The sequence below is a fragment of the Panthera pardus genome, unplaced genomic scaffold, assembly GCF_024362965.1.
Source record: "Panthera pardus isolate Hobbes unplaced genomic scaffold, ASM2436296v1 HiC_scaffold_16, whole genome shotgun sequence".
Classification (NCBI taxonomy): Eukaryota; Metazoa; Chordata; class Mammalia; order Carnivora; family Felidae; genus Panthera; species Panthera pardus.
In genome coordinates, this window is record NW_026526721.1 from 76117326 (window position 1) to 76143023 (window position 25698).

Below are 25698 nucleotides of genomic sequence, written 5' to 3' on the forward strand. Positions count from 1 at the left end.
TGCTGTTTAACATCAAAATTTTTAAAAATCCAAAAATTTTATTTACATTTAAAAACATTTTTTTAAATTAAGGAACCATGAACTGAACATGTCTTTAATATTGACTCATATTTAACTTGCCATTTCATTTGTTATTTATTGTCGGGTCTTCATTTTGGATTATGAAATTTATTATCAATATATTATATAGGAATGATCAGGTTTATTATCAGTATATTGTATATTTTTTTACTCTTTTCTTTTTTTAAAAAAATATTTATTTATTTATTTTTGGAGAGAGAGAGAGAGAGAGAGAGAGAGGCAGGGAGAGAAGGAAACAGAGAATCCCAAGCAGGCTCCACACTGTCAGCACAGAGCTTGATGGGCTTGAACCCACGAACCATGAGATCATGACTTGAACTGAAACCAAGAGTCGGATGCTTAACTGACTGAGCCTTGCAGGTGCCTCTTTATTCTTTTCTGTAATAATTTCTTGCAATTATACTATTTTTCATCATAGTTGTATATTTTTTTGTCCATTAAGTAATACTGATTTTACGTTTTCTATACTGATGTACTTTTTTTTTTAAAATTAGAGCTTAAAAAGCTAATCCAAATAACCTAGTAAATAAATAATGGTAAATGGCATCAAGGTATATTTGAATGACAGGTTTTGAAACACTATGGTATGAAAAACTTTAAGGATCAAGTTTCAAAGACATTGTTCTTGAATTTTTAGGCTAAAGAGAGAATAGAAACTTAAGGAGCTGCAAGTATTGTATTCTGTCACTTAGCTTTATACCTAGATATAAAGTTTAAGAGCATTATCCAATTTTGCCTTTAAATTTCCATATATTTCAGTTGCTGTTTACTCACAAATGAAATATGTTTTCACTTATTTTTCCTTTGAATCACTCCAATATTTGCAAATCAGGACAGAAACATCTATGACCATAACTGCTCTCAAAGTAGTCACAATTTAATAGTGGAGGCAGACACAAAAGATGTAACTGTAATGAAATGAAGAATGGATTTGGAGTGATGATAGATATCTAAAAAGTCTTATGAAAGTCCAAAGGAGGTAAAAACAAAACACAACAAAACAAACAAAACAAACAAAAAACCAAAATCTATGTCTGAAAGCAAAAGAGAGAGACAGACCCAAAAGACTGAATAGAGCTGGTGGCATTTGATCGGATACTTAAGGAATGAACAGGTAAAATGGCAGTGGAATGAAGGAGTCCAGGTAGATAGAAATTTGTCAGCAAACTCTGAAGTGAGGAAGTGTGAAGTGTGTTCAGGGATTGAAAACTTACTGTGACTGGTGCCCAGACATTTGGTGGAAATGAGCCTGTGAAAGAAAAACAAGGCTGAATATCAAACTAAGTAGTTGAGACTTTATTTAGGGAATTTATTAAGGCAATGGGTTAGTGAAAAGATGGGCCATTGCCTTCTTTCACATCATCTCATGCTGCCATTTGTGCATAGGGAACGGAGTCAGTTTTAGAGCTAATGCATCTAGAGTTCTCTTGACAGAAGAAGTAAGTGTCAAGGCCAGAGGTCATTAGCACATCTTTGGAGCCATAAAACTGGAATTGTGGATGTACTGAAAGACTTCGACTTAAAAAGAAAACCATTACAATTAAAGCAAGTATTAAAGAGTGTAATTGACGGGACATTTGCCAACTTTGAATTAATTAGATTTAGCTTTAATCTTTAGAAGTGCTGGTTGCAGCAAAATGAAACCATCCTTCTTTAGTGCAGTAAGACATTAATGTTCCCATTATGATTCATTTCCAATTTGAGCTCTTCCCAACTCAAATCTATTTGGTTGGTTAAAAATGAAGTGATGGTTGCAAATAACATGGGCTATCAGGGAGACCTGGGGTGGGGGGGTGGGGGGAAAGAAGGGTGGGGGGGCTCTAATTTGGTCAAATGAAAGTCATTGTTCCCATTTGATTGTTATGAAAATTGAAACAACAGGTTCAATTGCCAATTTTCACTCTATGCTTGTGCCTGTGTCTGAAGTGCCTGGGCATGCATAGGAATGCCTGCTTTTAGTGAAATGGGCAGGTATGAGATATATCGATTGGGTTCTTCCTGTCATTGACTGAGTAGCAAACCTGTCACTTCTCCAAGTAGTGAATCATGTTGACAGAATGCATTACATTTTATAAGTTTTTTTTCTTTGTCCAGATCATCTGTAGTTGAAGCACACTTGCCACCTTTTAAAAGTGATCTCTGCAGCATTCCAGAGCCACTGAAGTATTCATCTTGACCTGGAGAGTCAGTTTCTCTGCTAGCACAAAGAAGATTTTTTAATATGAACAAGATCCTTTCAACCACTCTTTGCTTTGGACTCCTAACTTTGTTATCTGTAATGATATTTTTCGAATTGGTGCATGGACGGCCATATCTTACCCAAGGTATGTACACATGAATCTAAAATCCTACAGATGGGTAAATAATCCTTATCTTTCTGTTTGCATTGCCTTGATTTCTCTGCCATTATCAAAATAATGTGTTAAGGCATTAGTATTATTAATCATCAAACATCTTTTCAGAAGTTGCTGTTTTAAATTACATGTAATCCGTGATGCTGTTCTTCTCAAGTAAATTAATTTTAACCAACATTGTACTAAATTTATTTTGACTACACCTAATTTTTTATCTAATCACGGGGCACCTTTTTTCTCACTTCTGTTCTATGACCAAAGATAGTGAACGTGTAAGTAGTAATACAATCAATTACCTAATATGTGCATATTTTATTTTATGTTTTAATATGTGCATATTTTAAAGTGTATCTGGGGAAAGCAAAATAATATTTTTAACCTATGAGATTATAAGTAAGTTACTAATGAAAGGAGAATGACTTAGATAAAAACACATTAGGATGGAAATTTGTGTTTGCAGAGATTTGGAAATAATAATGCATGGGGAAATCTACATAGTATTTTCAGGAAGAAGATGCTAAATCCACATTATGCATTGACTGTATTTATCAGATTTCTAACATAGAGTACTTATATTAAATGAAATAATTTAATCTATGACATCTAAAATTTGTACCATGAAGAAGTTGGAGAAAATAAATTTTTGCTCTTGTAATATTGTAAATTGTATTGATCTTTCTTTAAAATTTTCAATGCATTTTGTACTGGAAATAGCTCTTCATCTGAGAATCAGTAGGGCTAAATTTAATGTTGATTTATTAGGCAAACAACCTCATTGAAACTTTTATATATTTCTTTATGTTTGGAAAATAGTAATTTAAAATAGTGCTCTCTAATTTTCCTTCCAGCTTGAAATTTTGAGATTATCTATCGTCTAACTGAACTCCTTGCTGAGAAGGAAAGAGCCTTTAACTTTGTCTTACATAGGGGAACCAAAACAGGATAGAATACATTTTATTTACATGATACTTGGTTGAGAAGAGGGATCAAGTTTCTCCCTTTGGGATCAAATTCAATTTTACTAGACCATGTTGCTTCCAATGTGGTTTTAAAAGTCAATGAGAGAGCAGTTCTTTTGGCAGTGAAAATAAAATTGTATAAATCCTTGTTATTTATTTATTGGGATTTTCCCATGAAAAATAAGTTGTCTTAGAGACCTAGATATAAGGTTGGGAATCAAAAGAGTCTGGATTTTATCCATAGCTCACATTTAGTCTTTGGCCAATCAAAATCATTGCACATGATAGGCCTCCTTTGTTCTTCCTGTGAAATGATGGTATTTTCAATGTTCTTAACACAATGTAAATGAGGAAAAATGAGACCATTCACTGAGGACTTTGCAAAATTAGGATGTTGGTGGTAAATGTAACTTCTGATTTCATGTGGATGTGGAATACAGAAAAATCGAACTCTAAAGTATTTTGCTAGGTTAAAGTTAAATAACACCTCTGACCCCAGAATACCACACAGTGATATGCATATATCACTGGCAGCATATTGGAAAGGTTTTTCTCTCTGGTACTCCCTTGGATTTATTTTATTGTATATAAACAGAGAAGATTACGTTACTAGTAGGGTTATTTTCTGATCTAAATTGTCTATGATTAGAGTGAGTCTCTCTCCATATACACGTATTTCAAAGCAGCCAAAGGTTTGACTTATGTCCTTGAACACATTGTTCAAATAAGCATTTTTGGGGGTTACCATCCCGCTCTTTCTGTGTTAGACAATGTCCAAGACAAATGACACAATCTGCCAGCTGTCATTTGGTTGGAGCTATAGAAATGCATGGTTCAATAGATAAACCTGACATGGGGCAAACTGCCTGCCACAAAATGATGAAGAGTGAATATCAAGACCAAGAATACTGGAAAATTTATTGTTTTGTATTTTATCATTTTGGGGACTTCCAGATTTCTTTCTGGTAAAATTTCTTGTCTGTATGTAGTGAGAAGCTTCAAATTTGAGTGAAAAGTGAGGAGACAATGAAACCTTTAAGATTCAGTATCTTTAAAGGGTGCCTGGGTGGCTCAGTCATTGAAGCACCCAACTTTGGGTCAGGTCTTGATCTCATGGTTCATGAGTTCCAGCCCCGCATTGGGCTCTGTGCTGACAGCTCTGAGCCTGGAGCCATTTTTGGATTCTGTGTCTCCCTCTCTCTTTGCCGTTCCCCTGCTCATGCTCTCTCTCTGTCTCTCAAAAATGAATAAATATTAAAAAAATTAAAAAAAATTCAGTATCTTAAGTAGCAATGAACCAGTATTATCTGTGTATTTGCAAAAGCCTTCACTCTGTCATGTCTGGATAACTTTGTCATCCTTTGTGCTAAGGGTTCACCTACACTCAGGTATTTTTTATTCAAGCATTTCCCTTGTCATACTAACTTTTAGTTCAAAGTCAAAAGCATATTAAAAGTATGTGTAATTGTTTTCTTTTAAAGCTGTATCTGTTTTAAAACTAAAAATGAAAAAAAGAAAAAAGACTTATTTTCAATTATATTTCTAAGACAATATCTTAACTTTAGAAATATAAAAAATATTTTTAAAAAATTTCTTGAAAAAACTTTTTCTTCAGGGATTCCTGTAAACCATGGTTGTCTTTAAAGGTACTGACAAGAATTTCTGAGGAGAGTTATGCAAGTGTAACCACTGGAAACAAAAGTAGTAAAGAGAGGCAAATTGATTCAATTTCTTTTGTGAAAAATGTCCCACTTAAATATGCAGAAGTGGATTAGTAATTAAGTTCCTAAAAGCTTCAGCTCTACACTTTCCTTGTTACCTCCTTCTGGTCTTATACATTCTCTAAGTTTAAGGCAATGAATTGGTTTCTCTTATCACAGTTCTAAAATAAGTAGTCATTGTCATCTGGCTATAATATGTACCCTATTTCTTTTTCTAAGAAAAATATTTTAAAGATTGTAGATTGTAATTTAACATTTTGATGAACAACTGTAATAACAATTACGTTATTGCATGGTCACATCTTAAACTAAACTATCTCTGAGGGTCTTCGTATAATTGATGTTAAGCAAATTTCCATTGATACTGTATTAATGTTTTAATTAATCAGTAGAAAAAAATGTTACAGATAATTTCTATGTTTATGAAGTAAAGGAAATTGAAGAGCTGAGCATCCATAAACTATGTTTGGTCAATGTAGAAATGATGCTGTCACCTCTCCCACGTCATCCATTTGCTTCTTCATCAAGTCTCTCTCATTCGTTTTATTAACCTCTTAATTGTTTGAGTTAATCAATTAACATTTTGTAGACACAAAAAAGACAGATGATTAAACAGAATAATATAGTTAAATTATGGGCCATTTCTGTAGCTAAAACCACAATATTCTCACTTCTAAACTTCAGACTCAATGAATCTAGCTTCTGTTCAAGCTGTCAGCTAGAATGAGGAGCTAGCAAGTGGGAGCATGATCCCACAGAAGTTCTGGATAAAAGCTTGGCTTTTCAGGCCACATCACAAAAGTTCATTTTGTTCGTAATATACTAGTTGTTACTTCAATTGCATTACTTGTTGATAGATATCTTGTTGAGTCTTCATGTCTTATAGCTTGAGTAAAGGTTATTATCCTGATTTCTACTCCAGAATAAAAATATTTACAAAAATTGGGTGATATTTTGCTTTTAAGGTGTTGAAAGAGTTGAGCATCTGATCAATGAATGGGCTGGGAGGTAAATTGGCAAAGATGGAAAGATGTCAACGTGGAGAAAGGAGATTTCATATCACCTTTTCCATAATATTTCCTTGAATGGTTTAAAGGCAATCTCCAGAACACAAAATGGCTCATATTTAAATGTGCATACATAGCACATAGAATCTTAAAATCAAATATTGTTTATTTTTTTCTTTAAAAAATTTTTGGGGCACCTGGGTGGCTCAGTTGGTTAAGGATCCAACTCGTGATCTCGGCTCAGGTCATGATCTCACAGTTTGTGAGTTCAAGCCCCCATCAGGCTCTGCACTGACAGCATGGAGCCTGCTTGGGATTCTCTTTCTGTCTCTCTCTGCCCCTCCCCTGCCCTCTCTTTCTTCCTCTTTCTCTCAAAATAAATAAATAAACTTAAAAAAATAACTTTTATATTTTTCATATTAAACACAAGAGTAGAAAATTTCAACAACACAGATAAAAAATAAGAAATTTACCTGCGATTCTACTACCCAAATTTACCTACTACCCAAATTTAGCAGGTAAATTTTAGGGTGTCACCTTTCAGACATACTGTCTCTCCTCTTCTCTCTCCCTCTCTCATAATCTCTCTTTGCTCCTATACATTCAATGATTTTTGAAACAGCTCCTCTTTTTGGGTTACACACCTTTGTCCACAGTGCTTTTTTTGGTGAGTATATGCATTGATAGTTAGCTATAAAATGTATTTAATTAAAAGTGCTTTCGGTGACACAGATCGAAAATGGAGGCTTCATTACATTGGGATGATTATTACAGGAAATGAGTTGTTTCCAGATAAAGAAGATGCAAACCACGAAGAACTATTGCTGGCTCTACTGAATAAAAATTTTGATTTCCAAAGACCTTCTAGCATTGGTAAGTTAGGAATTTATTCTGTCTTCTGACCTGTTCTTTCTCAAGTTTAATTTGTAGTAAAGTAATAACTACTCCTTTTCATGCTGCACTGACAGCTTAAGTGTATCTTATTATTTCATATTCATGATAAAGCAATGGCATTATTAAAAAATATTAAAATCCTATTTTCTTCAATTAGAGGGTCCTAATGGGATCAGTAACCATCTATTTACAAAATAGTTATCTTTAGTCATATTCTCATCTCTGCAACTCCTCACTCATACAGTTAATATTTTCTTTTACTAAATGCTTCAAATCTGTTCCCAGGTTTTCATTAGAAATTTCACAAATTAACTGCATTTTAATGGCAGTTAAGTTAGCACATTTGCAATGAAATTCTCTCCATGTGGGAAACAATTGGAGTAGAGATCACTGGGAAATTTAGGCACACCGACTGACATTTTTTTCTTTGAAGATCAGCAGAATCTAATTTACAATTATGCATTAGAGTTTTCTCCAAGAAATGACACTGTCAGAAACTTAGCAAGTCTAGCCTAAGAGAAAATGTGAGAATATGTCAATGTGTTATACTCTCCAAAAACATCTGATCCTCTAAAAAAAAAAATCTAGTCATGGGACAATGTGCTGACTATAACAACATCTTAATGAATACTTTAAAAATACAGGGTTTTAAAATTAGAAATAAGATATTCTCATTGAAGAAAATGTATGAAATTATAAAAAAGAAAAATTCATACTCAAACTGTAAAACCCAGAGAGAGCTAATATCAATATTCTGGGAATTTCTTTCATGAATGAATTGCATAGATGTTTGTGTCCCACTTTTTTTCACTTACTATTGTTTCATAAAATTTCCTCATGTTAGTAGAATAATTTACTTCTAAATAATAGTCCTTCTTAGAACTATGGTCTGTTTTAGAAAGCTTTGTGCTTATTACAAGAAATCAGGTATTTTCTCATGACATAACTGGTTGAAATTCAATATGTCAGGCATTGAGAAAATATTTGGGTCTTATATTAGGGATGGTGGGTGGTCTCAAATCTTATGGAAAAGACCTTTGCCTTCCACATAAGATCCCAAATGTGTGAATCGGGTGAATCTATTATTTGCCACGAAAGTTTTCATGTAACGAATGTGTCTTGCAGATACAGAACTGACTGGCAAATTGGAAGAACTTAACCAGGTGAGAGTGTGAAATACTTACATTTCATTTTTAATAATAATTAGAAGGCATTTATCTTTGGGCACAGTTTGAATTTTACAGTATGATACCGTAAAATTTTTTTATTCCTGCTAGAGAAAAAGTAAAGTAATTCATTAGAAAAAAAGTGAAATTCCACTTGGGAAAAAAAAAAAACCAAGAAAGAAAAGAAAACCAAAACAAAACTAAAGCTGAAATGATCTTGAGATAAAATCTGGATTCTCGTCCCAGCTCTCCAATTGTTATGAGACCAGAAACAAATTAAAATTCTCTGGATCTAAATCTCCTCACTATAAAATAGGAGGCTATACCTAGATTGGTGATTTTCAGAATGTATTATTATTTTTAAAAGTGGAAATATTTTTTCCCAAATAAATTGGATACGGTCTCATATCCAATTCATTCGGTTGCATACGAAGGTGGAGCTGTTCTGTTTAAAGCACCTGGTTAGGCGCCTGAAGGGTCACCTCTTTGAACCCGCTCTCAGCCTCCTCAGAGGGAGACCCTTAGCAGCCTTTTCCCCAACTCCTTGACATGCTGTAAAGAAAATGTGAAAATCACCAGATTCAATGATTTCAAAACTTTTTCACAAACATGCATGCAAATCCATTATGCAAACCATGTGGCTCTTTGGGAGAGAGAATTGTGTCCCATCATTCTAGGCGGGTCAGACATGGACACTCTCAGTAGCCAGGCTGAACTCTACTTTGGTAGAGTTAGATCTTCAGGGTGTAGACAATCAGAAAGCTTGCTAAAAATGAACATGGGTTGAATTCTGGGTAAAAACCCTAAGGCCTCAAAATACTTCTCCCTTCCTGCTGGAAAGGAGAAATATTTCAGGAAATCCAAACATTTACATAACTCTGTGGAGCTCCTTGAAAAGCACTGCTCATTATAGGTGACATGGAATCGAGTCCAGGAACACAGGCTGTGTTTCCAGGCTCCCCATTAATTAACACCCAGAGTGGACTTCCTTAACCATAAACCTGTTTTTTCCTCATGTCCTGTTGAGTCATGTACCTTTCTCAGTCAGTCTCTAAATACTAGTTTCCTTGTACTCTTCCTGTTTCTTTTTGTTTACGTTCTTCATTACTTTTTCTCCTTTTCAATTCCTTGTTTCTCCTTTCTCCCTTTCTTCTGTTTTTCTTACTCTTTTCCCTGTTTTATTCAAATACTTTCTCTTCTTCAACAGAAAATAGCATCATTCTAATTAAAGATGAATAATTTTTATGTTTGATTTTTAACAGCTGGAAAATCTAAAAGAGCAGCTCGCAGAGGCAAAAGATTCGGAGATATCCTATGCTATAGGTGGTCTATCTTCTTCCCATCCCAATAAGCGAGGTAAATTTTCATTTCAAATTTTTAAAATTGACATCTGAAAGATTAGTTTTGCAATTATTACTAAGAAGAAAGAGAGTAACTTGATATTTCTTAATCCTATGGTGGTGCTCAAAATCAAGGCTCATATCTTTATTTTTTATTTTATTTATTTTTAAACAAATTTAATGTTTATTTATTTTTGAGAGAGGGAGAGAGAGAGAGAGAGAGAGAGAGAGAGAGAGAGACAGAGACAGAACAGGAGTGGGGGAAGGGGCCGAGAGAGAGGGAGACACAGACTCTAAAGCAGGCTCCAGGTTCTGAGCTGTCAGGACAGAGTCCTACCCAGAACTTGAACCCATGAACTGTAGATCATGACCTGAGCTGAACTTGGGTTCTCAACTAACTGAAACACCCAGGCGCCCCTATTTTATTTTATTTTATTTTTTAAGTTTATTTATTTTGAGAGAGGGAAAGCAAGAGTGGGGGAGGGGAAGAGAGAGAGGAGAATGAGAATCCCAAATAGTCAAATTCCACTTGGGAAAAAAAAAAAAAACAAGAAGGAAAAGAAAACCAAACCAAAACTAAAGCTGAAATGATCTTGAGATAAAATCTGGATTCTCAGCACTAGCAGTGCAGAGCCTGATATGGAGCTCAAACTCACAGACGATGAGATCATGACCTAAGCCGAAGTCAGACACTTCTCCTACTGAGCCGCCCAGGCACCTCCGAGGCTCATATTTTTAAAAAAGATTCCAGTGAAAACGTTCCCATATGAATGTATCTGAGTTCTGTGGTGTTTATAGCAGTGTGTCGCAAGGTCATATGTTCTAGGTTTAAGTAAAATAGGCCCTTATTGTTTAAAATTGTGACTTACCTTTGCTGTTTTGCTTAAACACTAGAGATAGGAGAATCACAAAAGGGAACAATCAAGTTTCAAGTTAATCCAGAATTTTAGAACATCTTTATTAAAGTCATTGCTCTAACGTTTGGTTCAAGGCTTGATTCATAACATTTAATTTTAGGAGGATTTGTCTTTTGGATCCCTCTTACTATTTATAATATTTCTTGGGAAATTCTTGTTTCTTGCTGAATTAGTTCTTATATTTGAAAAACTTGTATGTATGTTTTTCCATTCATAGAGTGATGTGAGCCTTCCTAAAACTTGTTTTATTTACACTTGTCTTTCTTCCCAGATTTGTCTTTAACTTGTACATAAACCTATGTCACAATTGCTACTAAGGGGGAAAAGGAGACACTGGTATTATTTAAACACTTAGCATATTATATTTTATATTTTCATATCTCAAAATATTGTGGTTAATACATAAGCACTAGAGCTACACTGCCTGGGTTCAAGTTAATATTGACATTTTCTACCTGCTTGAACTTGTGCAATTATCTAACTTCCTGTGCCTTATTTTCTTTGCCCCCAAATGCAAATTATAATCCTAAGTATCTTTATGAGATTGTTGGGAGGACTTGATGAGTAATATATGAAAGGAATTTAGAATAATGCCTAGCAAATAGTAAGCACTATGTAAACTTAACTTGTTTTTTATGGTTTTGATCAATGCTATAATTATTATTTTATTCTCTTCATAAACATCAGGTAGCTATTACTATGCCTATTTTATAGATGAGGAAATTACGTCTCAGAGGGATTAAATTATATGCTGAAAATAACCCCACTGCTAAGTGACTCAGCCAGTGAACCTGAAGGAGATGGTAGTAGAACCTTCCGGAGTTTTAAGGACTTTGGCTTTTACTAGGTATCATGTGGGACATCACTGGAAAGTTTGAGCTCAAGAGTGATACGAGATAATTTTTAGTACAACCACTCTTGATGCTTTGTGAACACACTGCAAAAGATGGGCAAAGGTAGAAGCAGAGAAAACTTTAATAAAAATAATTTAGTGGTAGCAGCTTGGATTCGGTTTGGCAATAGTGAATTGATAAGGAGGGATCTTATTCTTTGGCTATATTTTCAACAAAGAAGCCAACAAAATTTCTTGTAGGATTACACGTAGGTTGTATTAAAAAATGACGGAAGGTGTCAAGAGTGACTCCAAAGATTTTGTTCCAAGCAACTAGGAAAAAGAGGGCAAATTCTACTTATTGAACCAGAGATAGCTGGAAGAGGAGAAAGTTTGGTAGTGTAGAGGGTTGAAATAGAGATTTGTTGGGCCTTCTCATAATTAGCGTAGCTTAGGCTATGATGTGTTACCAGTTTTAATCCAAATCTCAGAGGACTATCATATAATAAAGTCCAATACATGTAGTATAACCCTCTTTGATTTTCTGACTATATCATTTGAAAGGTTATTATAGCTTGACTGCCTCTAATATTGCCAAGACATAGGAAAGGAATAGAGGACACATCCCAGGTCTAAACTGCCTCAGTTCAGAACTTGGTTCAGTGAGAAGTGTCACTTCTGAAGTCCACTGGCTAGAATTAGTCATGTGGGCTGCCACCAAAATACTGGCAAGATAGGCTGATAAATTTTAGGAAGTACATATAATACCTGGGGACCACTGCCTCTACTACAGTCAGTCCTTTCATCTCTCCTTAACCACATAGACTATACTTATCCCATTCCCATTAGAGACAATCCCAGATCTCTTTCACTGACTGAACCCAGAACAAAGAACAGGCTTTTCAGGAGATACTAGTCTTCATTAGATACAGTGTGGCTTCTTCCTCTTCATTCACAGACCTGTTGGCTAAAAGGACAATTCCAATAATTGGCAGAGGAACAGGGACAGGATAACCACAATCAGAAATCAATCCATAAAGGAAACAAACAAGAGATACACAGAATGCTACCCTCCAGGAATTCTGAAACCCCACTGGGCAAATATTATAAAGGTCTCCTACCCTGGGGATGGAAAAAGGTGTCTTGATTGGAGCCTTTAGTATCTAGGAGGAGTCATTTGCCTATTGTAACATTTCTGGTGGCTACACTGTCTGAGATTTTTGCTTTTTCATTTTCATCCCTGGATACATCTTATGTGTTCCTTGGGGAATATTCTCTTCTCTGGGATGGTACAGTTTTCTTGGGTCTTATCCCACTCTTGCAAAGTTGGAGGTCTGAGGTTTATTTTGTCTTAAAATATCAAAGATATTTTTATTTTAGGATTTATGATGTCCTTTCAAAAATTTAGAAAGCTTCTCATCTGCTTGCTACATGCAAATGCTTTTGAAGAAACAATTTTAATTGTTCTGCCTTCTCAGCCCCAATTTAGTAGCAGTTGTCTTGAAAGTATGTGGAACATGGGCACCTGGGTGGCTCAATCAGTTAAGCATCTGACTTTGGCTCAGGTCATGATCTCATGGTTCGTGGATTCAAGCCTCGTGCAGGCTCTGTGCTGACAGCTCAGAGCCTAGAGGCTGCTTCAGCTTCTGTGTCTCCCTTTCTCTCTGCCTTCGCCCACTCCTGGTCTGTCTTTCTCTCTCTCAAAAATAAATAAACATTAAAATAAAAAAAAGCAAGTATCTGGAACATGCCTTAAAGACTAAGCACTCACTCTGACTTCTTTATTCAAATTGTTATTTATGGAGCCTCTGTCACTTGGAGTAATTTTAACTCTCATTTTATAGTGTTTTGGATCTAGAGGAAGTTAACCCTTTGAACATTTTGAGAGCTTGTGTTTCTGAACTCTTTATTCCCTTTGTATTTGCTGTCACATTGCATTTGGGGATGAATTAGGCAAACTACACTAGCAAAGTAACCTTACTATCTCAGTGATGTAACTTGCTTTAATATTTATTTTTTATTTACACGAAGCCTTGTGTATGTTGGTCACTTTCCTTTACTCTGTATCCACACTATGTGTCCCTGTAGTGGGACAGGAAAGAAATGGAGGTAAACACATTCTTATCTGCCAAAATTAGACTCATGATCTTAACCTAACTTACTGGGGTCGGGGAAGCACCTTGGAAATGTAAAAAAAGCACAAGGAATATTTGGACAGTCACATCCCTACCACAGATGTTTTGGGCTTATGCTATGCATAGCAATATCATTCCAGTATAGCAGGCCTTCTTATGTACATTTTTGGGTTTCAGTTACTTGTGGTCAACCATAGTCCAGAAGCAAATGATCTTCCTTCTGACATACCATGAGAAAGTCAATAGTACCTTCATGCTACATCACAGAGCCTACGTCATTCACCTCATTTCATGTCCTCATATAGGCATTTTATCATCTTACATCATCATCATAAGAAGGGTAATTATAGTATAATAAGACATTGTGAAGAAGCCACATTCACATAACTTGTATTGTAGTATATGGTTATAATTGTTCTAGTTTATTATTTATTGTTGTTAATTTCTTTCTGTGCCTAATTTATAAACTAAACTTTATCATCAGTATGTATGTATAGGAAAAACATGTATTTATAGCATTCAGAACTATCTGCAGTTTCAGGCATCCACTGATGGTCTTGGAACACATCCCACACAGATAAGGGGGGACTTCCTGTAGTGATCTGAGTAGACCATTGAATATATAAATTCGAGGTTTAGGGAAACAGCTCATATTGGAGTTATTCATTTGACAGTTATAAACATATCAATATTGCTTGGCATTGTGATGAAACCATCTAAGGAATGACTCTAGATATTAAAGAGAAGACAGCCAGGCCTGAAGCCTGATTCCAAGGTTAGAGATGGGGCAGATGAGAGAATCAGCAAAGGAGGCTGGGTAGGAGCAGCTACCAAGGAAGGAAGTGACAAAGAATGTCCCACTCCTTCCAGGAAGAGGTAGTGAAACTATATTTGAAGTTGGATAACTCCAACTTTCCTTCTGAACAGCAATAGAAAGATTATTAATGGCTTGGCCAAGAATTGTTTGGTGGACTTTTGTTGAAGGAGAAAATGATAAAACAATATTTTTATCATTTGTCAGGAAACACTGACAATATACATCACTTTTGAAAAATTTTGTTTTAAAGGGTAGAAAAATTGGGGTATTAGCTAGAACATTTTGGGGGAGTGTCAAAGAAACTTTTTAGTTGTATTTATGCAAGTAGATATTAAAACATATTTGTATATAGTAGGAACAAAGTAAAACATATGAATTAGATGCCCAGGTTAGGTGACAAAAACAACCCACATTATACTTAAAGTGTGGTTCTATTGCAAAAGTATGAATAACATTACATGAAAGTAAAATGGACCTAGAGATCCAGCTAATGCAATAGTAACTTATACTTACTGGGAAATATTATAGTTTGCTTTAATAATTTATTTTATAGTTGATAGATACCTGCTAACTTCATTCAGAATTTATGATAAAATATGATAAAATACAACATCTTTCCATTTATAAAAATCCTTAACAGATTGGGTATAGAAGGAACATACTTCAACCCAATAAAGGCCATATATAACAAGCCCACAGGCAATATCATATTCAATGGAGAAAAATTGAAAGAGATTTCCCTGAGGTTGGGAACATCACTTCTATTAAATATAGTGCTAGAATTCCTAGCTATGCAATTAGGAAAGACAAAGAAATAAAAGGCATCCAAATAAGGAAAGAAGATGTAAAACTCACTTTTTGCTGATGATATAATCTTATATATACAGAATCTCAAAGAGTTAGTAAAAAACTGTTGAAATTAGTTGGTGATTTCAGTAGGTGGCAGATTAAAAAATCAGCTTACAAAAATCAGTGGCATTCCTTTATACTAATGATGAAGCATAAGAAGAAAAAACTATCCCATCACAATAGCATAAAAAATAATAAAATACTTAGGAACAATTTTTTTATTGAATTGTATTTGATGTAAAATATTATGTTAGTTTCAGGTATACAGCATAGTGACACAATAGAAAGTGATCACCAGGATAAATCTAGCCACCATCTGTTACCATATAAAGTTTTTCAATATTATTAACTATATTCCCTATGCTGTACATTGAATTCCCATGTCTGATTTATTTTATATCTGGAAGCCTGTACCTTTTAATCCCCTTCCCCTATTTTACACCCTCTCCTCTGGCAACTGCCAGATTATTCTCTGTATCTAAGAGTCTGTTTCTGTTTTGTTTGTTCATTTATTTTTTAGATTCTACATATAAGTGAAAGACTACATATAGTCTTCGTCTTATTTTATTTAGCATAATACCCTCTGGGTCCATCCATGTTGTCACAAATGGCAAAATTTAATTTTTAAATGGATATTCCATTGTGTGTGTGTGTGTGTGTGTGTGTGTGTGTGTGTAATCAATCTTCTTTATCCATTCATCTAATGATGGACACTTAGGTTGTTTCTATATCTTGGCTATTGTAGATAATGCTGCAATGAACATAGGGACACATGTATCTTTTCAAATTAAAGCTTTCATTTTCTGCAGCTAAATATCCAGAAGTAGAACTGCTGATTATTTGGTAGTTTTGTATTGAATTTTTGCGGAACCTCTGTACTGTTTTCCATAGTGGCTGCACCATTTTGCCTTCCCACCCAAAATGCATGCAGGTTCCCTTTTCTTCACATCTTTGCCCATTCTTGCTTGCTTGCTTTCTTGCTAGCTTGCTTGCTTGCTTGATTTATTTATTTATATATTTATTTATTTGCCATTCTTACAGGTATGGTGTGATAGCTCATTGTGGTTTGATTTGCATTTATCTGATGATTTGTGATATTTAGCATCCTTTCATGTGTCTGTTGGCCACTTGTATGTCTTTGGAGAAATGTTTACTCAGGTCTTTTACTCATTTACTTAGGAATAAATTTAACCAAGGAACTGAAAAATCTGCACAATGAAAACTATAAGTCTTTTCTGAAAGAAATCAAAAAGAAGACGCAAACAGATGGAAGAAATGTGTGTTTGTGGATTGGAACATAAACATTATAAACTTGTGTTTATAAGTATTGTTAAAGAGCTGTATTCTGCATAGCTATCTACAGATTCAGTGCAATGTCAAAATACTATTACACAGAAAACACTATTTCAAAGAAACCACACAAATTTATGTTTCACATAAATAAAAGAAATAATATTAAAATTTATATGGTACCACAAAAGACCCCAAATAGCCAAAGATATCTTGAGGATAAAAGAACAACACCTTATTTTAAACTAGATTTCAAAACCATAGTAGTAAAAACAGTATAGTACTGGCACAAAAATAGACATATAGACCAATAAAACAGAAAACCCAGGATTAAATGCAGGCATATAGAGTCAACTAATATTCAACACAGGGCCAAGAACACCTGGCAGGGAAAGGATAGTCTCTTCAACAAATGATGCTGGGAAAACTGGAGGAATACATGCAGAATTGAATACATGAAATTGGACCTTTATGTCACACCACAAACAGAAATTCACTTGAAATGGATGAAAGACTTACACATTAGACCAGATAATATAAAACACCTACAAGAAAATATAGGGTAGTAGCTTATCAATACTGGTCTTGGTAATGACTCTTTGGACATGACACCAAAAGCACAAGCAACAAAAGCAAAAATTAACAAGTCGGACCACATCAAATTTAAAAAATTCTTCACAGCAAAAGAAACAACTAACAAAATGGAATAAAATTTTTGCAAAGCATATGTTGGACAAGAGGTTAATATCAAAAAAAAACATGAAAGATAGCACTTAATAATAACAAAACCCCCAAGAGTATCTGACATAAAACATGGGCAGAAGAACTAAATATATTTTTTTTTTCTCAAAGAGGACATCAAAATAGCCAATGGGCACACAAAAGATGCTCAGCTTCACTAATTATCAGGAAAATGCAAATCAAAACCACAATGAAATATCACCTTACACTTGTTAGAATGGCTATCATTAAGATGACAAGAGACAGCAAGTGCTGGTGAGGATGTGGTGAAAGGGAACTCATACACTGTTGGTAGGAATGTAAATTAGTGCAATCACTATGGCAAACAATATGGAAATTCCTCAAAAAATTAAAAACATTTACCGCATGATCCAGCAATTCAACTTCTGGGTGTATTACAACAGATGAGTGGATAAAAAAGAAAATGGGGTACATATACACAATGGAATATTATTCAGCCATGAGAAAGGAAGATATCCTGCCATTTATAATGACATGGGTGAACATTGAGCACATTTTGCTAAGCAAATAAGTCAAAGAAAGACAGGTGTTGTATGATATCACTCATATGTAGAATCTAAAGTCAAACCTGTGGAAGAAAGTAGCAAGTAAAACAGTGGCAACTAGGAGATTATAGAGGGAAAGGGATTGGTTCAGGTTGATGGTGTTTAAGTATATAAACTTCTACCGTGTAGAAATAAACCACATAAATCTAATACACAGTGTAATGAGTGTGGACGATAATATTGCACTATAATGATGTAATATGACAAATACTACTTCAATGGCAATCATATTTGCAATATATAAATTTATCAAAGTAACACTTTATACACCTTAAATTTAAAAACTGTACTGTGAAATTTATTAAATAAAAAAAGGAGAAGAAAAAAACTCTCCTTAGCTTTCACTCCAATCTATTCACTTAGTTGCACTCCTAATAACTTGAGCTTTGTGGGTGCATAAACTGAAGTAGGATAGAAGCAGCACATTTGAAGAAACCTGGGGTTGGGAGATGAAAAATAAATATATAGCTGCCTAGCACATAATATCCTCCTAAAAACAGGGATTACAAGAGTGAACCGGACAGAGATCAAGAAACACCAGAATACCGGCTAGAGTTTTTCTTCACCTAGATGGTAAATGATGGATAAACACTAAGGAGTTTGGCTGCTCTACGGGGAATATCTTTTATGACACTTCCTTTAATTCGGGTCCAAAAATTTTCCAACTATGCTCCATTGCATACTTCATCGAGCCACTCATGTGATGTAATTTTTGGATATATGTAGATTTATTTCCTGGAAGACTGAGATATTCAGTGATATCTGAAGGGCCGGAAAGGGCAGTGATGATAACTTTCTGAAGCACACTATAAAAAGAAGATGGGAATGGAAAATAAACCTCTTTCATAGGATTTGAATGTAGTTTCACTTAAAGGAGGATGTGACTCCTGTAGAAATGAAAAGTAGACTCAGTGCTATCATAACACTGTGTGTGTAGGTGGTAATGAGCTTGAGGATTACAGTTTACACAGTGAGAAGAGAGGGAGGGAAACTTGGAGAGTAGATATACTTAGCATTTATTTCAAAGAGTATCTTAACAGTACTGAGTTTTTTAAAAACATTTTTCATTGTGCTCCCCATTAATCAATAGAGAATCAAAGATCCATCTTCTTGGGGTCATAATTTTAGAAACCACTTAGATGGAAGGAAATTAGAGAAATTTATAATGTGTTCTATGAAGCTACGACAAGCCTGATTGATTGGGAACAGCCTACAGAACATTTAAAAGGACTCATTTGTGCATTTGAAGATTAAAATACTGATAGAATTGGTTTGATTTTTCTGAAGCATAATTTTAATGATCAGAATGTGAAGACTCGATGTGATAATGAAATTACTTAAATAACATTTGATGGTTTTCAAAGTGAGCCTTAAACTTTCTTCCTTCATTTCCCCCCAGCAAATAGAAACATATTTATCATACTTTTTGCTTATGCTACTTCCTCTTTGGGATTTCAGTTACCCCAAATATAAAACAAAGGGGCATATCTAATAGGATGACCTACTGTATTCTCTTTATAGTATTATATACATTATAATGTAGAACAGTGCTGTCCAATAGAACTTTCTGTGATGATGTGAGCATTCTCTAATGCATTGCCCATTATGGTAGTCACTAGATACAACTTATTACTGAGCACTAGAAATGTGGCTAGTGGGATGAAGAAGCTGAATTTTCTTTTCTTTTCTGTTTTGTTTTTTGTTTTGGTTTTCTAATTTTATTTAAGTCCAAGTTAGTTAACATAGTGTAATAATGGTTTCAGGAGTAGAATTTAGTTATTTATCACTAACATATAACAGCCAGTGCTCATCTCAACAAATGCCCTCCTTAAGGCCCATCACCCATTAATTTTAATTAATTTATAGATGCACATGAGGCTAAGAACTCCATATTGAACATTCCTTTCACAAAACTCTCTCATACTGGCACACATAAACTATTTTATTCAAATGTAATATTTCATCAAATATCCTCCTAATAAAGAATTTGTTTTGCTTTCTTTTTTAGCCTGCTTTTGGAAATACTGTGTCTGAAGGTTTTTCTCTGGATACAAAAAGATAAGAACATTAGAAAAAGATACACATCTACTCACCACTACTTAAAGATTCTAGCTATTTGAGCATAAAGAAAGGATGGCGTTTATTCTGCATACTGTATGCTTAAGGTTTAAGTTGTGAATGATGACAAATCAGTTGCACTTTTGCATGGCATGGGTTATCAAATGGCCTTGTAGTGCTAAAATTTACAGTGCTGTATCTATTGTATGCTTTCCGTAGATTCATTTTCTACATATAATTTTGCCTGGTGATGACTCTGATTTTGAGCTATCAATTAAAATATTTTAAAAAGTGGGGCACCCAGTTGGCTCAGTCGGTTGAGCCTCCGACTTCGGCTCAGGTCATGATCTTACTCACGGTTCGTGAGTTCTAGCTCTGTATGGGGCTCACTGCTGTCAGGACTGTCAGCATGGAGACTGCTTCAGATCCTCTGTCTCCCTCTCTCTCTATCCCTACCCCGTTCGTGCTATCTCAAAAATAAATAAACACTAAGATAAAAAAATATTTTAAGGGTGCCTGGGTGGCTTAGTCAGTTAAACATCCAACTTCAGTTGAGGTTATGATTTCAGGGTTTCTGAGTTCAAGCCCCACATTGGGCTCTGTGCTGATAACTCAGAGCCTGGAACCTGCTTCAGGTTTTTTGCCTTTCTCTCTCTCTGCCTCTCCCCTCTCACGCTCTGTGTCTCTCTCTCAAAATTAAATAAACATTAAAAAATTTTTTAAAAAAGTATTTTAAAATCATCTTGGAAATTAAAATAAATTTAATTGTATCAACTTATGGAAAAAATATGCATCATTGTCCTTTCTCTTTCTTATGATTGTGCTAACTACTATCTCTTTTCTGTTCATTTGGACAATTGTCACTGAAACTACTACAACCAAATGAATACATTACGGGGAGCAGAAATATATGGTTTATTAGACTCTGGAAGAAAGTACTATTAGATGTATCAGAGATAGAAAACTTTCTTATAAAACAATTTGCCTTTTGGTTTCTTAATTCTCATCTATGCCTCCTCCACAGCATCATGAACTATTTGAGACTCAGAATGTCTATAAGAGATTAGCTTTGTTGTGCCAAAAGAATAAACAGAACAAAAGAACTCATTGGCTTTCTTTTGATTCTTTTTTTTTCCTTTTCACATCCATATATCAAACTTGCTCTTGCTTACATATGAACAAGCTTATTTATTTAGTTAATTCAAGGCTGGAAATTCAACTTCAATATTGTGTGTCACCTGTTCTAGCCCCAAAACATTGTCAACATAACTTAAAATAACATTAAGGACTAGACTAGATGGCAAGGCCAGCCTGCTCACATTCCCTTACTTCACAATATGGGGGAAATGCAGTTTACCTACATGATATCAATTTTGTGGTGCTTAAAGAGAAAATTATCGCAGAGTATGAACAATATTGCTTAAGTTGAAAAAACCATAAAACAAACCCAAGTTGAGTGACATATCTAAAGTGCCATATATATACTTGTTAGGAACCACTCAAATGTACATAAATATTAGTTGCTCAATCATGCCTGATTATTCCTACATATTTACACCAATAGTAAACAAAAACATAATATTGTTATGAAGAAAGACAAAAATTCCCGCTTTCATCATCTCATGTTTATTACCTTTGGAACAGTTAAACAATATGCAGGCAGTTTGAATCTTTAGGAGTAAGGTCACACAGAAAGGTTTTTTGCTACTTCTTCCTTTTAGGAGAATCCATTAAGTTATATTTTAATAGTTTGCTTTAAGAAATTTAATCCCTAAAGCTATCTGTAGATTAAAGGTGGAATTTGTTAGACTTTCTGTAGTGTGAGTAAATTTTAAGATGATGCGGCATCATAAAACATCCCTCATAAAAAATTGTTTATGTAATTGATGACAGAACACAGAAATCCATATTCACAGTTTGCTCTATGAAGCTTCACAAATGAATGAGATGACTCATCATATTCTGAACAGAAATCATGTTTTAATTTCCTGCTATGTTAAAAGAATGCCCTATTTCGAACTGGTGTACTGTTGATTTATTTTCTACTTTGTATAAAGTAGTGGTGGAAATAACATGAAACAAAATAGTTGTAAGTGGAGAAAACATTTTTCTCTTTTTGTTCATTAAAGTCTTGTATATATATTATATTATGAGATAAATGCATTATTACACATCAGAATAGAGTATAAATTCATACATTGTGACCTCTGACTTTAATTAAATGGAATGCCATAAGCATAACTTTGCATTAAAAAATATAGGTGATAGGAAATCAATTTGTTTATTTCGACTTTAAACCTTCACCATGAGAAAATTTTAGGCTAAAGTAGGCTTTAATACCTTTTGTCAATGCATGAAGCAGCAGCATCCAAGTGGATTAGAAGCTTACAGATAACCAAATGGGAGAAAAAGGGAAGAAAGAACCTCCAAGGAATAGAACACATTCCTAAAATTGAACAGAAGGTTGAAGAAAGCTGGCAAGAAACATTTTAACTTCTTCTTCAATAATTATTTCAAATAGAAAGTCCTACAGGATATTTTCCATGTACCACTGCTAACTTTCTAATGCAAGCTTCTGAAAACAGAATCGGTTAGCTCTCTCAAAATTCATTTCTCCTTGCTATAGCCCATCTATCACAATTAACAAAATCATTCATTTACTGTATTTTTCTAAAATTTGAAGACTTTCAGCAGTTGAAGAAATTTTCCCTAAACTAAGAATACAAAGCCATCCATGTTCTAAGTGCATATGTTCATTTCTGTGTGTCTTTGATTGTATTCTTTGGATCATATGTTTATTCAATTTTAGTTAAAATTAACAGCTATCCATTTCTCACCTCTTGTAATATGAATACACCTTCTCATAACATTCTTCCTTTATATTCTAAAATAAAACTCTGCCCTATTCATCAAACTTTTCTCCTCCCATATATCATGTCCATCTGACAGTGATTGCTAGGGTTTAAAGAAGTTTTCCAGAGGTTTTACAAACTTCTGCTACTCTCTGGTTCAAGAAATAAGTTGTCTTTGTGTTTTAAAAGCATACCCAATGTACCACTGGCTTATGTACCTAAGTTGTAGTAATATTGTAGCTATTGTTGAGAACTGAGCGTTCCAGAGTATCAAACTTTATACTTCGATAGATCAATTAAAAATAATTTGAATCATTAAAAAAAATCATTCTTAAACACATTATACTTTTCAATGCCTTTTTAAACACAGTATATTAAACCAGTCAAACAGTTTCTTAGGCAAGTCAGTAGCATCAAAAAGATTGTTTATTGTACTGTGTTAAAATTATGTGTACTTAATAAGCCCCAGACTGGTCCAGTGGTTTACTTTTTGATGATTCCTAGTCTTCTTCCATACTTTCTTCCTCTGTTACTCCTGTGTGGTTGTTCTCCTCATAATCAGCCACTGCTACTCTTAATTAACTACCAGTTGTAACTAAACAGTTTTTTAATGTTTATTTATTTTTGAGAAACCGAGAGAGCATGAGTGGGGTAGGGAAGAGAGAGAGGGAGACACAGAATCCACAGCAGGCTCCAGGCTCTGAGCTATCAGCACAGAGCCCAGTGTGGGGCTGGAACTCACAGACCACGAGATCATGACCTCCCAGACCGCAAGATCATGACCTGAGCCAAAGTCTGACGCTTAACCGACTGTGCCACCCAGGCGCCTCCTACCAGTTGTAATTTAGAGAAAGTGGTTAGGCACCATGAGATGTCCAAACCTGATAAATGATTAATATCCTTCACTTCCTAATTCTGTCAATATGCCCTGACCTGCAGGTATTTTTTTTTCAGTTCTTTGGAATAATAAAATTGATGGGCTTAATTACTGTTTTTTTGTTTTTTTGTTTTTTTTCCTTGCTTACACATCTTCTTTTATTTCTGGAACTGAGGCTGTGCTTTATTTGGTTGAAACTGACTGTAATTTGAATACATTAAGAGAAGCCTAATCTCATTATCATTTCCAAAGAGGCTCCCAGGAAAAGGATAAAAGAGAAGAAAAAATATTTAACAGAACATATACAATATTGTCTTTCCATGTTCCTCAATAATGAACAAATAGATCCTACCTAAGTTTTACAGAAACAAATCAGTCTTCAGTTATTATTCTTCAACTGGATAAATGTAAGTGGGAATATAGAAAGTATGTCACTGTATTGTGTTTTTTCATTGTTTCTTAGAAAAGTAAAGTTTGGGGCTAGGTAACCATTCCCGTTAGCTAAAATGTATATTTTAAAAATATCCATACATTGAAGTGGTCTGCATAATTTAATTAAATCTGTAACAATACTGTGATGTGATGGACTGAAGTTCAAACTGTGGAAAGGATTTGCAGAAGATCAGTTCCTTAAAAGTTTAATCATTAAGGAGTGTAAAGAACTTCACTGAAGCATCTTCCATGTTTCTGTGATTTCACCCAGGGAAGTTGTGTCTGCAAAAACAAAAGTTGAAATTGTTAAAGCTACGAGAACTCCATAGATAAGGGGAATACCATCAACTTCGCTTGAGAAGAACTAAAACTACATGATGTTTCATTATACCTTTTATTTCTAGGACATATTTTTATTGCAAAGACAATAACACAAAATTATAATTACAGATCAAAATGCATTAAGAAGAATATCTTCAACGTATAAACTAGGTGCTTATTCTCAAGCCACAGTTCCTTTCTTTGGGTACCTGCTCTATTCTATTTCTTTTCCATTTTCAATCTTGGTTCAAGGATGTTGCCATGACATATATAAGAAAGATAAAGAAAATCTGACTACTACTTCCTGTTTATTGCTATGATAACATATTGATAATTGTTGTATATTTTGCTCAAAGGGGAACAATCATAATACTGGAATTTAAACACGGCATTTCTGCTCTTTGAGAGTTCTGTCAGTATATTTGAATGATAGTGTGTCAAAATTGTTTTAAAATAAAAAAAATTGTCAGTATAATAAAGCAACATGTGCCTTACATTCTTAAAAGTCTTAGTGCATATGGCAGCAAGGGGTAGCATAATCAATAGTCTTATTTCTACCAAATTTGATCAGGAAGGCATCCTGATTTCAATGGCCTAGAACTTGCTAACTGCATTTAGAAAAAACACCTCTCTGAATTTAAGTTGTTTAGAGCAGAAGGCTATAAAAAACTCAAAACTCAAAATTTTGGTCCAATATGTTAATGACTTGAGGAAGACATTGTGCAAATACCAGATTATCTTCCTTTCCAAAATATAGCAGAGAAGAGGTTAGCATTTGTTCTGCAAACTAGGTAACATAAAGCAGCTGTATCTAGACCTAAACTCAAAATAATAAGCAAAACTTCCACAATTAGAACCAGTTTCACTTTTAGTGTGAACACTTACAGTGAAACCCAGAAGGTGAAAACCCACAAATAAACCTGGTCTAAAAGAGCCTACATTAACTCCTACAGAAGCGGAACAAAGATTTTCACAGTCAGACATACTGCTTCTGTTTGTTTTAGAAATGTATAACCAGAGAAATTGCATCCAACAATGACAATTATACCCTGAGGACCTTATAGGTGATGAGGAGAACTTTGGTCTAGAAGTCTAGAGACCTGAGTCCTGGACGTTGCTCTGAGAGCCTGTACAATTTTGAGCAAATCAATTTCCTCTCACAGACCCAATGTCCTCATTTGTTAAAAACAAAACAAAACAAAAGGATTGGATTAAAATAGACCTTATATTCTTGAATCTCTTAGTACTTAATCCAAAAAAATATTGTACCAATAAGAAATAGTATACCAAAAATTGTTTTGAAAAGTTAAATGGAAATTAGAAATCTATTTTTATGTTTTTTATTATTCATAAACCATAAAACATAAAACTTCACATGAGGAAGTAAAAAAGCATCTGAGAAATCCTGGTGATCGTGGCAGGAAATAATAAATAGAAACCTAATGGTTGAGCAGGTGCACTTGCAATGATTGACTAAAGAGAAAAAGAA

General features: G+C 34.4%; 2 protein-coding genes across 3 annotated transcripts in view; one reads left to right on the top strand and one right to left on the bottom strand.

Moving 5' to 3' along the window:
- The first annotated feature begins 2187 nt into the window (after window positions 1-2187).
- Window positions 2188-20791, top strand: UTS2B (urotensin 2B). Its single transcript, XM_019463527.2, has 5 exons — window positions 2188-2405; window positions 6897-6995; window positions 8142-8179; window positions 9445-9538; window positions 19678-20791. Exons 1-5 carry the CDS (start codon window positions 2303-2305, stop codon window positions 19701-19703), a joined length of 360 nt encoding a protein of 119 aa, XP_019319072.1. The 5' UTR covers window positions 2188-2302; the 3' UTR covers window positions 19704-20791.
- A 3287-nt stretch (window positions 20792-24078) lies between these two features.
- OSTN (osteocrin) overlaps window positions 24079-25698 on the bottom strand; it is a 42262-nt gene continuing 40642 nt past the window's right edge. For both annotated transcript variants that reach the window (XM_019463515.2, XM_019463513.2), the window contains one exon: window positions 24079-24170. The gene's annotated coding sequence lies outside the window, so the exon portion shown is untranslated. The remainder of the gene's footprint in view (window positions 24171-25698) is intronic.

Bases quoted from the DNA above. Each gene is read 5' to 3' on its own strand.
- UTS2B (XM_019463527.2), top strand. From the start codon at position 2,303: ATGAACAAGATCCTTTCAACCACTCTTTGCTTTGGACTCCTAACTTTG. The intron at 2,406-6,896 runs GTATGTACACAT...TGATTATTACAG, and splicing joins ACGGCCATATCTTACCCAAG to GAAATGAGTTGTTTCCAGAT. The intron at 9,539-19,677 runs GTAAATTTTCAT...TTTCTTTTTTAG, and splicing joins TTCCCATCCCAATAAGCGAG to CCTGCTTTTGGAAATACTGT.